The following is a 14,103-nucleotide window of genomic DNA, read 5'->3' on the forward strand; positions in this document are numbered from 1 at the left end:
CTTTTTTGTATGGACTTTTTCTTGTAATTGAAGCAGTTTTTACCCACAACATATAGAGCAAGTAACCAAACCACAGACCAAGAAGCCAAAAGTGGCACAGTGATTTCAGCTCAGACAGAAGTTAGATTTAACACATTGCTCCTAACAGAAAAACACATTTTCTAACTGATCATAATATTAAAAGGAAAATATGGGAGTAAATAACGTGTAATACTTCGCGTTATTGAGAATTCAGATTCTACAAAGTATGAGGGCGGTAGTGGTACATTTTGGTGTTGCATGTTTTTGCTCCATCACTTAGTAACAAAACCTCAGACCACACTGTGTGATTGTGTGTGCATGTGAAGGGGATGAGAGGGAGTTTTTTGTTGTTGTAGGTGTCACACTTATAAATAGTCTTAATGTTAGATCTAAAACACCTTAAACTGTAAATAAATGTACAAAGGAACTTTACAACGCCTACTCCCAAAGTCACAGGTGTATACTTTATACAATTACTTTATACTTATAATACCCTACAATGTGGTTGTATGCTGGTATATGGACATTTTAAGTGTTTATTGTAAAAAAATGACTTTTTTATAATTGCTGTTGTGTTTTACTTTATCCATTCATTGTCTTCATACATCAGCCACAGGAGCAGTTATAGACACTTGTATCTTCTTACAACTACACTTGTGAGTTATATACCATTTATTAAATGCTTATGTATTGCTATTACATGCTAAATAGGGGGACATAAAGTAAAGTGTTTCAACTGAATCAATCAATGTAAGCAATAAATACTATGCACACTATATTTATCACTTTCAGCAATAATGCTATTAATACTCAGTGTGAAAGGGTTCCTAGTGCTGCTGCAAACTGAGAATCACCACACAGTTCTGATTTTGCAGCTTTTGGACACTTTTATTGTTTGGCTGATTTCCTACACTTCTTCATGTCTTCACTGGTCAGCACACATGTAAGTGTACAACCAAAAAGGTGAAAAATAGCCAAAGTAAATAGGCAAATGGGGTAACCAGAACACACAATAACACTATCTGCCTGTTGCTCCACAACTTTACTCATATGAAAAGTGTATTGATCCAAGTCTTGAGCCCACAAACAAGCCTCAAACTATTGGTGATTGTTTTGTTTTTTTAGATTATTGTATTCATACAAGGAGTACGTTTACATGCAAGTCTGCCAATATCATGGCAGTGTTGTGACGTTTTGTGCTTTAACCACAGTTGTAAAATAAGATGTAGTTACATCTTGAATTTGCACAAAAAGAAAATTGAGTTAACTAATTTCCAGCTCTGAAATGCACTGAACTGAAAAACTAAAATCATAATAATATAATCTGACATCACATATTACATTGTTTGTCATCCAGATTTAAGGTTTGGAAAATGTGTAAATTCTGATTTGATGTAGATTTGTCCTTTTACTAAAGTTAAGATTTGTTACTGAACTCTCAATCTTACCATCTGTTCACGCTACATGTCTAATGCATAAAAACTTTTCATATTGATGACTAAATAAGTTAAAGTTGGAAAAAATATGAAAATAACTCTGCTTATCTGTGTCATCAGGACTGCGTGGTGGGGTGGTTTGATCAGATTTCATCAACACTGGTGTTTCCTTGGCAACATAAGCAAGCAACACATCAATTGCTATCAGATTAAGATTCTTTTATGTTTGGCAGATGGAAATTTGTTTTCCCCATCAGAACCCCGCCTATTTTAAACCAGTGAGAAGAGCTCATAATAAAGCAGAAACAGAAATATGTCATGAAACAACCACTGTAGGTCTAACTTGGATAATGTAGGGAATCCATCATATGACAGCGATAACTGAGAAACATACTGACTTACCAAACCGTCTTCCTTGCATCAATTAAATTAAGAATATAACTCAGCTTTGTCTCTACACACATTCTTGGATGGGACATTTCTCTCTATATCTGAGGGAAGTTTAAATATGTTGAATGTGGTTCGCAAAGAAGTTGAGGAAATCCAAAGCTTGGTGGAGAAACAGGACTTTGATGTTACAGAAAACCACAGCAAGTAGTGTGTTGGGATTTTACCTGAATCTCAAGCTCTGAGATCTGTTGCTGTAGTTCAGCCATAGCAGCTATGTTGTCAGCTTCCCGCAGCCTCACTGCCATCACCTCTTCCTTGCTCTGCAGAAAAACAAAAGCAGCAAAATATATATATATATTTTTTTAAACAACCTAGGTGTGATACAGAAAGGCCAGTATACAAACATTTATTGTACAACATTTCAGTATCTTCTATTCCTTTTTGATAAAACACAGTTAACAGACATCTAGCAGCATTTGCAGACCCATCAGAATGAAATACTATTACTGACAACAGAATAAGTTGCTTCCTCCTTCTGGATCTGGATATTGACCCCATCAGGAAACAACAGAGCAGATAAAACTGAGTAGATAACAAGACATCTAAAACATTAAAAGATACATTATAGCTAAGCCAAGCACAACTTTCTTCCTAATCAGTAAAAAAAAAAAAAAAAAAAAAATAACACATAATACTGTCAAATTGTACATGTTGACACAATCTTTGAATGTTAATTGATTTACATTATGTCACAACAGTGCTATAGTGGTTCCCCCCCCACCCCCCCCCATGCATAGAGTGCAGAACAGCAGCAGAGTTGTACCTTGCACTCAATCTCAGCTTGTCTCCGCTTGATCTCTTGCAGTTGCACATTCAGATCTTTATTTTGCACCGTCAGTGTTTGCACACACTCCTGGAGACAGCGACTCTCCTGCTCTGCCCGTCGCAGCTGGTTACTGTGAATCTGATTCTGTGTGAGCACATAAAAAAAAATATATTTTTACTTTGGTAAACAATCAATTCAATCCAAAAAGAACTGAGTTACAAAACTGGATAATGAGTACTGCCTGCACACTTAAGTTTCTGAATTGTTTGGAACAGATAAGTGCTGCCCTCTGAAGGATGCTGTGTGACTATACAGAGATAATTCATTTTTTGCAGCTCATTCATTGTTAATTAGACAAATTCTTGATCCACCTCACTTTTTAAAAGTGTCCATACCAAGGTATACTTGTAATTGTCTATGATAAATGACATCAAAAGGACAGAAAAGCTGAGAATCTGAAAATGCAGGATAAAATGGTTATCAAAAGAAGAAATCAGCTTCACTGGGTTAATGTGGTTTGGACGCATCTGACCTGTGTTTCCAGCTCCAGCATCCTCTGCCGTGTCTCCCGAAGCTCTGCCTGGGCCTCGGCCTCACGTAGCCTCACACTCATCAGCTCGTCCTGCAGCTCACTCAGGGTATTCTTCCTGGGGCTGTCCTTCCAACGACCAGCGGTGCGTGCCAAGTGACGCTGAGGAGAGGTCCATCACATTTCACAAAATTAAAACTTCCCTTTTGCATTTCACAGATGTGGGCATTCAGCTCCTCGAAAAAAGGTCTGAGATAATGTATTGACATGCATTGACATGTTGGTTCTCACCTGCCAGTGCTCTTCCAGGTCTCTGACTTGCTGTCGCAGCTCTTTCAGGCCGGTCAGAGCCTCTGCCTCTCTCAGCTTCACCCCTATCAGCTCCTCTTGAAGACGTGCCACATTGGTGTCATCTGGTAGCGATGTGTTCCTCTAGGTGTGTAAGAATGACGTGTTTTAAAACTTTAGCAATACACTCAGCGGCCACTTTATTACAGGTACACCTGTACAATGTGATGCAATCCCATACGACAGGTCTGCCATGAATTCTACTTTTACGAAGCTTATAATTTTTCAGTTTTTGTTGACACTGTCACAAAGCTAATATTCTACTCTATTATTGAGGTTATTAGTGCGTGGTGTTGTTGAACTGGAGTGCATTATATTTAAAAAGGTGTTTCTAATATTCTGCCCCTCTCATGTATGTAAATGGGGTGGCCAAAACACCTCTCAATAGCATGCAGTACAGTTCAACACCATTGCAAACAATCAATAATAAAAATGTAGATTAATACCTCTGACAGTGCCAATCAAAACATAATCATCTTTGTAAAGGCAGAGCTGTTGTAATGGATCACAATAGATTGTACAAGTAACTGATGATGTGGCCAGTCAGTGTAGTTGTACAGTGATATAGCCTGGTCATATATTATTGTATGTTGGCTTAGATTTAGGCAGCACATCATGTGTGAGGCAACACACCTTTTCCATATCCAGAATCTTGTCTTGCATCTCCTTGAGAGCGCACTGAGACTCTGCCTCTTTCAGCCGGGCCTGCACAAGCTCTCTCTCCAGCTGCAGCACGGACTCCTCAGAGTACCGAGGGGCTCTCTTCTACAACAGGACATGTGCGTGAGCACAGACAGCACAGCAGAGCTACAAATGTTGATGCTAGTGTGTCTTCGAGGTTTGCACTTAATAAAGAACAAAATAGTCAACATCCAGTAATATAAAACAAAAATAAGCCCATCAAATATGCTCAGCTAATATTCTATATATTCTTCTTGATGAAAATCATAGGCTGAAGAAAACACATCAGTGCCTCTTTACTCCCTACTACAAATAATTCAACCTTAATTGCAGCTGACAACAACCATTTTGCCTTTCACATTAATAATTCATGACTGCTCATTGAGAAGCAAGATAGCAAATTATGTAAAACCTTGTAATGCTTGCACATCATCATCTGGAATCCAACCATCAATAATTAAGAATGTTAGGTCAATAGATATGCAACGAGAGGATTCTGTGTACAGGGTGCCAAGTGTGAAATCTACCAGCCTGTGAGACAACTGCTTACAAATTCATGAATGCATTTCTGAGAATGCAGAACACTGTAAATGGTGGCTGAACTGTGTAGTACTCCGTGTCTCAATTTGAATTCATGCATGCCAAAACAGATCATTACCCAAAGCTGATGTGCATAGTAAGAAAAGCTTGGATTTTGTTGCTAGGCTAAATGGCAACAGGGCAGGAGGGGGTCTCAACAGTTTCAACGCCACAGTTTCTGTCACAGACTGTGCAGGATCTGAGCCAGTGCAACCTGCCAGCTGGGGACTCTGTGGCCCTCCTTACCGCTTGCGGCTGCTGCTGCTGTTGGAGCTGCCTGATGGTTGTCTTGGCCTGCTCTAGCTGAGCACAGGCCTCTTCACCTTGCTGTTTAACTGTGGCCAGCTCCCGCTTGACCAGGTAGTTCTCCTCTGCTTCCTGAGCTCGAGTCACTTGTCCCTTGGGACATAACCAACCGAGGCGGGGTGGCGTGAGCACGACAAGAAGTAAAACAAGAGGACGGAATGGGTGGGCAAATCAGAGCAGAAGATGAGGGATTGGGTTTTCTAAGGACATGCTTAACTCTAACAACATGTGATTTATATTCTAACTGTTTAGCTTTATTCAGCGTGATTTGTGATTCTCTCACTTTATCTGACATGCCACAATGTGGTATTTCATGCACTTATTCAACAATCAGTTATCATAATCTGGTTTAGTTCTTAATTCAGAGAATCATTAATGTTAATTAGATTCTGTAATTATTACTGTGTCCTTCATTCTGCTAGTCATAAGCATGCAATGCTAAGAAGTAGGGTTGGGTATCGTTTGGGTTTTTTCCGATACCGGTGCTAAAACGATTCTTTTAAAACGGTGCCGGTGCCTAAATGGTGCCTGAACCGATATCTATATATATATCTATATATATATCTATATATATATCTATATATATATATATATATATATATATATATATATATATATATATATATATATATATATGCGACAGTTGGCGACATTAAAGAATGGCTTGTTTATTGCTAAGGCCATATGATAAAAATTAAATGATTCATTAATAATGTAATAACAATAACTTATAACAATGACTTATTTCACCAGTAAATTGCTGGTAAACGACAAAAACAAGCACCACATGGGAAAAGGGTATTTTCCAATAACTTTGAATGCACCACAAGGTTGGCGGGTTTCAAGTAAACGCACTGTCTGTGTTGTTTTTCCGACAACGGCAGCTGAAGTCAGACTGTTACGTCCCGGTGTTTGAATCCTCTACAAGGAAAAACAGTCACACTTTACACCGCTTAACGTAAGCTGTCAGCATTTTAACCATTGTGTTTAATCCAGCTACCAGCCAACGGTAACGTAGCATCCCATGCAGAGATGCTTCTGAAAAAAAAGTTAGGCTCCAAAATGAGGCACCGAAATTTTCGTCCTTATTTGGTCTTGTTACTACCGTTTACGTCAGAACCGGTGCCCTATTGGCACCGAGTTTCGGTACCCAACCCTACTAAGGAGAGAGAAGGAAGAAGGAAGGTGCAACATGAGTAGTTCGGGTAAAGAGAAAATGAGGAATATACCTGGATCAATCTATCTGCCAAGGAAGCACTTTCCTACAAAACAGAAATATCAACAAGGGACAGCAGAGAGACAATCCAGAGGACAGTTTAAAGCACACAAATAGAACAATTGATTGTTGTAGAGAAGAAATGCAATGTTCATTTCCCAACCAGAAATGTTTGTATACTGTAGAATCATGTTAACATTTAGGAGTAGAAAAGGAACATTGCATGCAGGTGTGGTTGAAAAGGTGCAAATAAGCTGGTGACAAAAACAAATATTTAAAAACAAATTAGGCGATGCTGATAACAGTGACAGGTTTTAGATAGGAAGAAGCACAGGACAGCTCTAGTAATAGCAGAGTGAAGTATGGTAGAACAGCACAATAACAGTGTAAAGGAGCTATGTGTTGTTAAACTGAGCAGAGCTGTGGGCTTTGATGTGGTTAATCTAAGCATTTGAACAGTTTCAGTAAATGAAGAGTTAAAAAGGTCCTGGGAGTTATGTGACAGAGATAGGTCGGAGAGCAGCAGCCTCAAGCTCGTTGTGCATAACGGACTTATTTAGACCACATTGTTCCTCCCTGCAGGCAAACGCGGCGTAGCCCTTGCTATCCATGGCAGACCTCATGCATGCCATTACCTGACAGAGGTAGCGCTCATTTATAGATACAAAAAGTTGCAGAATGATACAAACAGTGCAACTTGGCATGCAGTGCTTTGTATCGACTTGCACAGCAACAAGCAGCTACTTTCACATCCCAAACTAGGCTTGTTACAGGCTCTGCTTCAGTTAGTGTCGGTTATTCGAGCCACACAGACAGTCACCATAATGACACCAAGACAAGTTCAAGTCCAAATCTGCCTTATGTACCATACTGTACCAGTCAATCAGTGATGGTTTATCATGACAGGACTTTCAACTAACAGAGCCTAGTTAGACTCCTCATTAAGAGATGCATGATGCATGAGCAGAAAACTGGATGGGTTAATGTAATGTTGATGAGCAGGGAGCGTTGTCTGACTGTTTACTCTGTTTATGGAGGACCTGTGACAGACACTGCTGCACTCACTTTCTCTAATGTGTCTATCCTCTGCTTCAGGAGCCTGTTCTCTGTCCGCAACCTCTGGAAAAACAAGAAATTGACAAAAATTGACATGAAACAAAATACGCATATTGGGGCCTTCAAAACATTTCTTTCAACACTCAACAATCTCCACGCACCTTTATTTCCACCTGCTCCTCCATCTCTTTAGTTTTTATTGTAGTGTATTCTTTCTCTAACCTGAAAACATTTCACAGACATTCAGTAAAGACAAGAATATTAAATGAAGACATAATAAAATCTGTCTAACGTGGGCTGGGGTACTTAGTCTCGCTTTGCCAGACCTTTCTCCACAACGCTGTGGAGGAGGGTCCGGCTAGTCCACACAGCATTCCGGGATGGAAGAAAAACGTTCTCTGGTTTACCCTACAGTCACATTAGCTACAAAAGAGAGCGACATGCACTCGCTTGTGAGCGCTCCTGGGCGTGCCTAGCCTAACCCCTGGTTGCTTGGCAACAGTAAACAGAAATTCTCCGGTGCTACCTTCAAGCATGTCTTTTAAAAGTTACTTCAGAGGTATTGTTAAGTCACAAAAACAATGTTTTTGGATTTAAAAGTATTTATTTCTTGATAGAAGTAACAAAATATATGAGATAAAATGCCAAACATACAAGATATATACAGAAAAACGATGTCCTGAAGCGTTTTCCGCCATCTTGAATTATTTACTTCGACTCGCTGCCCTCACGCTACCTTTACTCCGACTGGCAGTCGCTTTGTTGCATCGCTCAGCATTTGCATAAAATAGACTTCTTGTCTATTTTGGCCCCGCCTTGCTCGTAGCAGCAGCGAGCTCGTCGCTGGCAAACGGCCACTCCCATTGAAAATGAATTGCAGCCTGTCGCTTTTTCTCTGTCTCTTGTAGCTAATGTGACTGAGGGGTTATTGGCATTTCTTTAAACCAATCAAAATCGTCATGTGTGGCACTAAGCGCTGCATGGAGCCCCGGTGCCGCTGGAAGATAGCCTCGGGAAGGAACTTGTTTTGGTGTAACGTGTACGCTCAAAAGTTGTTTTAGTTGTGCAACAGAAAACTCAGATTTGACAGATAGTCTAGCTAGCTGTCTGGATTTACCTTGCACAGATCTGAGGAGCAGTTAACCATAATCCTCATGAATCCACCAGAGTTTAAAATTCCAACACAAAGGAAGCAAAATATCAAAATAATTCTGCAAGAAAAAGATACAAGATCTGCACATTTGTTTTCCACACCATAATAACAACAAGATAACTAATACAATGTTCATACGTTTTGTAGTCTGACTTTAGTGTTTGAAATATACAACAAAGCCAAGTAGGCTAAAACCTTATGTGTCTCAAATACAAATGTTCATCACAAAAGAAGAAACTGAACGAGGGAACCCAGAACAATAAAGATCAATGAGTTGCAGTCAGTGAGATGGGCCTACCAGGATGGGATTTTTTTTAAATGCTTAAGCAAAAAGGAGAGGTTGGTAGACGTTGATGAATTGAGAGTTGTGCTTACTTTTTCATCTTCTTGGCGTTGTATTTAACTTGATAAGCAGCCTGGATGACCTTATCTGGCCCACTGTCAAGCTGGTGTGGGATGACCCTCTGAAAATGCTGGAGCAGAGTAAGGAAACAGAGGCATGATAAATGCCACACAGCCAGTAAACCTGCTACTTTCAAACAACTATGCACCTTGATGCCTTAGCTAGCGTTTTATCTGAGCTCACAACACTACATCAAACGTCAGCATGTACACAGGTACGGGTTGGGATTACAAATGTATCAATTATCTGGGGGTGGAGGTTCCTCCATTGAGGGTGCACATTTTAGACCAGACATCTGAGCTGCTTGAATGATGAGTTATGTGGATGTCATGGTGATATACCTGCAACATTCCCTCCATGTCAAGCTGGATGAGTTCCGTTTGGTTCATCTGAAGGATGGCCAGTCCCACACGGAAAACTACCTCCAGACCCTGAAGAAAGAGATCACCAGTAATCACTGACGAGTCATTTTTTGAAAAAAACAAACAAAACAAAAACAGCAATGTTCAGTGTGCTGTGGAATCTTATTTAAAGTGGATTCAAGAATATAAATGTTGTTACAACAGGTTTCAAGGGAGTGATGAAGCAACTCACAGTTACTATTAAATGTGGGCTGTTTCGGTTTTCTCCAACAGGTGGTGGTAATGGATAACCTTTCCGAGACAGTTAACTTCTTGTAATCTACAAATGCTTTCGTTCTCAAAAGCGGTAGAAGAAATGTTAACCTTACATCTTTTCTAAGTGCTTGCCTTTACTGCAAAGGTTTACCGTTCCTTTTTAGATTTCACAACTGCATTTTTGATATTTTGTCTGAGGCTATTAGCCACCGTGACAGACCGTAAGTGCAACAGCAGGATAATGTTCAACCGTTAGAAGACAAACATTACAGACAAGCGAAAGTGAAAAGTGCTAAATAAAGTGCTAAATAAACAGAATGACAAATATGCACAGATTCAAATTATTTACAAACTGATACATGTAAGAAGATACAGCATATCATTTGAAGCAGGTGACGGTTCATGAGAACAACCGCAGTTCTTTTTAACTGACCTCACACATGAAGATGTCAAACATCCTTGTGGCGACGGGCAGAGGGAAGGAGGTGAGGAAGATGGTGAGGAACCAGGAGGAGGCATACATGGAAGTGTGAAAGCTTTGAGCCTGGAAATGCATATGCAGCTCGGGGAGTTGCTCCTGCATGGCAGAAACACGGATTCACACCATTACCAATGTACATGACTACATTTTGACAAACTGTCATCACCCCTTGAGACAGTTTTACAACCAAGTATGAGGTGTCTACCTGAATCATACTCTCAAACTGGTACATGCAGAGTCCCAGCTCAGCCATACTGGGTTTGAAGAGCTCTCGTAATCTGTAGTCTTGCATCAACTTCACAAACACACAGAAAGCCTCCTCTTCTGGCATCTAGAAAAATAACACGATAAAAGCAAACCTCAAGTCTGTCTGTTATTCACTAAAACATCTCAAACTATTTGTGGGAAGCTGCTGAATCAGTGTGTTTGTGTGCATGTGTGGTTACGATTGGATTATTACCTGCATAAGTAGCAGTCCTACAATGAATGCACTCCCTTGACAATAGCCAACTTCACGGTCAACCAGAGAATATGCCTGAAGTAACAGATTAGCTTTGGATGAGTCTCAGTGATGGTTGTACACAATTCATTATGGATTTACTCTACTCACAGTTTTTACCCTGAAACTACTGCTAAAGCCAAATACCTCTTTTTATTATCTGTACAATGATTATCAGTTTATTGGCGTACAATCATGTTCCTCAAACACAAACAGAGACCTACCTTCATAACATTGAAGAGCACTTCCTGGCCCAAGCTGTCTTTCTCCTTAAAGAATTCATGTTCAGGATACGTGCGGGCGATGTCTCTGCGAATCAGCTTCTCACAGGGTGAGGTCATCTTTAGGAGTTCTGAGTATTGATCCTTGATGGGCATATTCTGGGCGTTGCACAACAACTGCCACACTATCGCCCGGAAGTGGTGAGGAATCCCTTTTCTGACAAGATCCTGTGGAAAAAATTTAAATTAAAAAATACTTTGTGAAATTGGTATTATTGTGCATTTTAAAGACATTATTGAGGTACTTAAATGGGCAATTGTGGAGTGTCTGTTTATTTTTTTTATGTAGACAGTAGTTTAAGAGTGTAAGGAAATGGCTTCCTGTGAGACACTTGCATTTCTTACAACAGGATACAGCCATGGGCATGATTTGTTCTGTAGTATGTTTCCCAATTCAGAGTGTGCATCTTATAATAATACAATTTCCACTGACAAATATAATGTCAGTGAGGCACTTTGTAGTGTGATTTGTTTCCATATATTACTGCTGACACAATTTGATTGAGTAATTTCCTGTGCTGACAGGGAACACTGGTCTTTCATGCTGTGATGGGATTTTGCGTGTGTGTGTGTCCAGGGTGCATCTGGAGCATAGGTCATCCCACACAGGCTTTTAGCAGGGGATCTCTCTCCTTTCTCAGAGGTCAGACGACAAAGCAATCTTTGTACTAGTACAATGCACTGTCTCATATCTTGACAGTGTCTGAACAAAAGCTGCTTTAATGCTAGATATTATGAAAAGCATCAATGATTTCAATGTTTCATGCTTTTCAGAACTTATGATGAGCAGGAAATATTTTGAACATCACATTCACATTGAAACAGATTTCCACCAAACTAAATATATTTTGCTTCAGCAGTAGTGGGTCTCGATGAAATATAAAGTATTGAAAATATGAACACATCAGAGGTTTTGCTGACAAGGACAGAAAAGTCAAGGTTCCTTCCTTTGTGCAACAGAAACTGGGTTTCTTTGTAAGCCAACGGGAAGAAAACACATTTTGATGATTAACAGCCTAGTCTATTTACAACCAACCAGTCATTACTACTTCTGTTAAATTACACCCATCGATGTCCACAGGTCCTTTGCAACACTTCCCCATTTACACAAAAAGTGACAAGAAAAACAGAAACCCTGCCCATGCAGAAGATTTTCCATTACATTTGCACGTGTGGCTTCATCAACAGTTTAATGCAACTCCATGTCCACACTTGAATTTGCATGTGAACAGATTACAGACTTTGGGCCCTATTTTAACGATCTGAAACGCAACTATCAAACGTGAAACGCAAGTAGCTTTGGGGGCGGATCTCTGGCGCTGTTGCTATTATACCGGCGGAATAAATGAGTCTTGCGCCCGACGCAAATCTAAAATGGTTTGGTCTGAAGTAGCTGGGTGTGGTTTGGGCGTAACGTGCAATAAACCAAACAGAGTGTCATTTAATATTCCCTTTAAGAGCAGGTGCGCTTGTTCCATGGCGGATTGCTATTATGATGGCGGATTTGCCTGGCGCACGCCAGTGGGAGCTGTCCGGGATGCGGCAAAGTAATAAACGCCCGTCTTGACCGGGTGGCGATGTTGCTGCGGCCTCTCGGGCGCATCTCCTCAAGTCTGGAGAGGATTGCTTCAGCCATGAAGCGTGGGCCTCCAAAGGCACCACCTGCTCCTGTTGTGCCCCTTCCTCCTCCCCCCACTCCATCTCCGTCCACCTGCTCCACCAGGAGCGCATTGCCATTCCCGGACCCTCAAGTGTCCAATCCCACCGTAGTTCAACATCACATCTCCTTAAGTCCTCTAATATTTCCTCATTTATGTCATCAACACATCCATCATTCATGGAAATATTGAGTAAAACACATCAAGCCACAAAGGAATGCTGCGACTTTTTGAGGACTGTACTGTAAAGTACCTCCTGACCTATCCAAACACCTGAAGCGCATTTTCAGTAATATTTTTCCTTGTAATTATGTATGGTTTGCAAAAATGGGAACTGCTGCGTCCGTGTAGCTGAGAGAAGCAAAGTGTATGCGCGTTGTGCATACGCTACATTATGGCCAAGCACGCACCCCTAAAATAGCATGTGAATAAAGCACCACTGACTTTAGACTAGCGCCACTGACTTTAGACCAGTCCTGCTGCTGTCCACGGAATGTATGTAAGACAGACCGGACGGGTGAACTGGGACTCCGTTGCCTGCTTGTCTGTTATCGGTTAATGCTCGGTTAACAAGGGTCAATTATCGGTCAGAAATAAAAATCTAAATTAACATCCCCAGTGAAAATCACACAGTTAGGGGTTACATAAATATGCTTTGCGTCATGCATCATGCATGGGAATGTCCCACAGTTAGATTTGCCCCCAGCAAATTCACATCTATTTGCGTCAACTTTGTATGTAATCACACCGCACAATTCCAGCGAAATGTGGGCGGTGTGAACACAGCACTAGTGTATGAATCACCCAGGAATTACTTAATTACCTGGTCACCATGATCAATCCCACCGTCAAACTTTTGCAGTTGCACATATGGAAACGACAGGCTCCTTGATGAGTCACTACAATGACTTCTGCCCATTATCAAAATGTTATACAACAAAGTACTTACTAGGGTTTTCTATTTTTTCACTTTTAATGTGGGAATAGGGTTATCACAAGACCTTATAGAGTAATCATAGAAATAAGCAACCTAAAATTAGTTTTGCATGTCAAGAACTAAAACAACAAGTTCAAGGACAACACTACAGTGTCAACTAGACAAAGATAGCCGTAGAAATTATTTTAGGACCAAGTACACATTCAAGCAGATATGGTCATTGTAGCATTCAGGCCAGAGCTTGATACAAATGCCTGTGAAACTATGTATCACAAGAGTGACTTGTAGCCTAGATTTTTACTTTCTTATAAAGTTTAAAGCTAGCACACAAAACCGTATCATTGAAGCTCCTTTGGGACAAGCTCTATGGTTGCCCGTAACCCTCTGGGGTATAAACAATTTTTTCCCCCAATCTTTGGATTGCCTGGTTTCCTTGTATAATAATAGTATAATAATAATGCTTGCCAGGATTCTTCAGGCTCTCAGTATACAGTAACCCCTTTTGTAGATAAAAGATGATTGCAAACATCTGATAATTGCAAACACCTGAGCAAAAAGCCAGTAAACTCACAGGTAACAAATGCAAAGTATTACCACTAGATGGCTCTCCAAAATATATAGAAGAAAGAAAAAAATATAATAAAAAACAAGACAAGAAAAAAATGGGTGTGCAAATAAAACAAATA

The 14,103-nt window shown here is 40.3% G+C and overlaps 1 protein-coding gene across 7 annotated transcripts in view; it reads right to left on the reverse strand.

The window, feature by feature from the left end:
• The window catches only part of evi5b (ecotropic viral integration site 5b), a 44,870-nt gene that overhangs the window by 8,399 nt on the left and 22,368 nt on the right, over nt 1-14,103 (reverse strand). For 5 of the 7 annotated variants that reach the window (XM_039810671.1, XM_039810677.1, XM_039810674.1 and 2 more), the window contains 15 exons: nt 10,766-10,990; nt 10,503-10,577; nt 10,248-10,373; nt 9,995-10,138; nt 9,286-9,375; nt 8,917-9,014; nt 7,550-7,610; nt 7,398-7,451; nt 6,346-6,378; nt 5,057-5,209; nt 4,184-4,315; nt 3,494-3,634; nt 3,206-3,364; nt 2,671-2,817; nt 2,072-2,167 (listed from right to left, as the gene is read on the reverse strand). In XM_039810671.1, coding sequence (XP_039666605.1) covers nt 2,072-2,167; nt 2,671-2,817; nt 3,206-3,364; nt 3,494-3,634; nt 4,184-4,315; nt 5,057-5,209; nt 6,346-6,378; nt 7,398-7,451; nt 7,550-7,610; nt 8,917-9,014; nt 9,286-9,375; nt 9,995-10,138; nt 10,248-10,373; nt 10,503-10,577; nt 10,766-10,990 — 1,734 coding nt within the window. The remainder of the gene's footprint in view (nt 1-2,071; nt 2,168-2,670; nt 2,818-3,205; nt 3,365-3,493; nt 3,635-4,183; nt 4,316-5,056; nt 5,210-6,345; nt 6,379-7,397; nt 7,452-7,549; nt 7,611-8,916; nt 9,015-9,285; nt 9,376-9,994; nt 10,139-10,247; nt 10,374-10,502; nt 10,578-10,765; nt 10,991-14,103) is intronic. The other 2 variants (XM_039810672.1, XM_039810675.1) reach the window with 2 other exon arrangements.

This window comes from Perca fluviatilis, chromosome 9 (genome assembly GCF_010015445.1).
Source record: "Perca fluviatilis chromosome 9, GENO_Pfluv_1.0, whole genome shotgun sequence".
Lineage (NCBI taxonomy): Eukaryota > Metazoa > Chordata > Actinopteri > Perciformes > Percidae > Perca > Perca fluviatilis.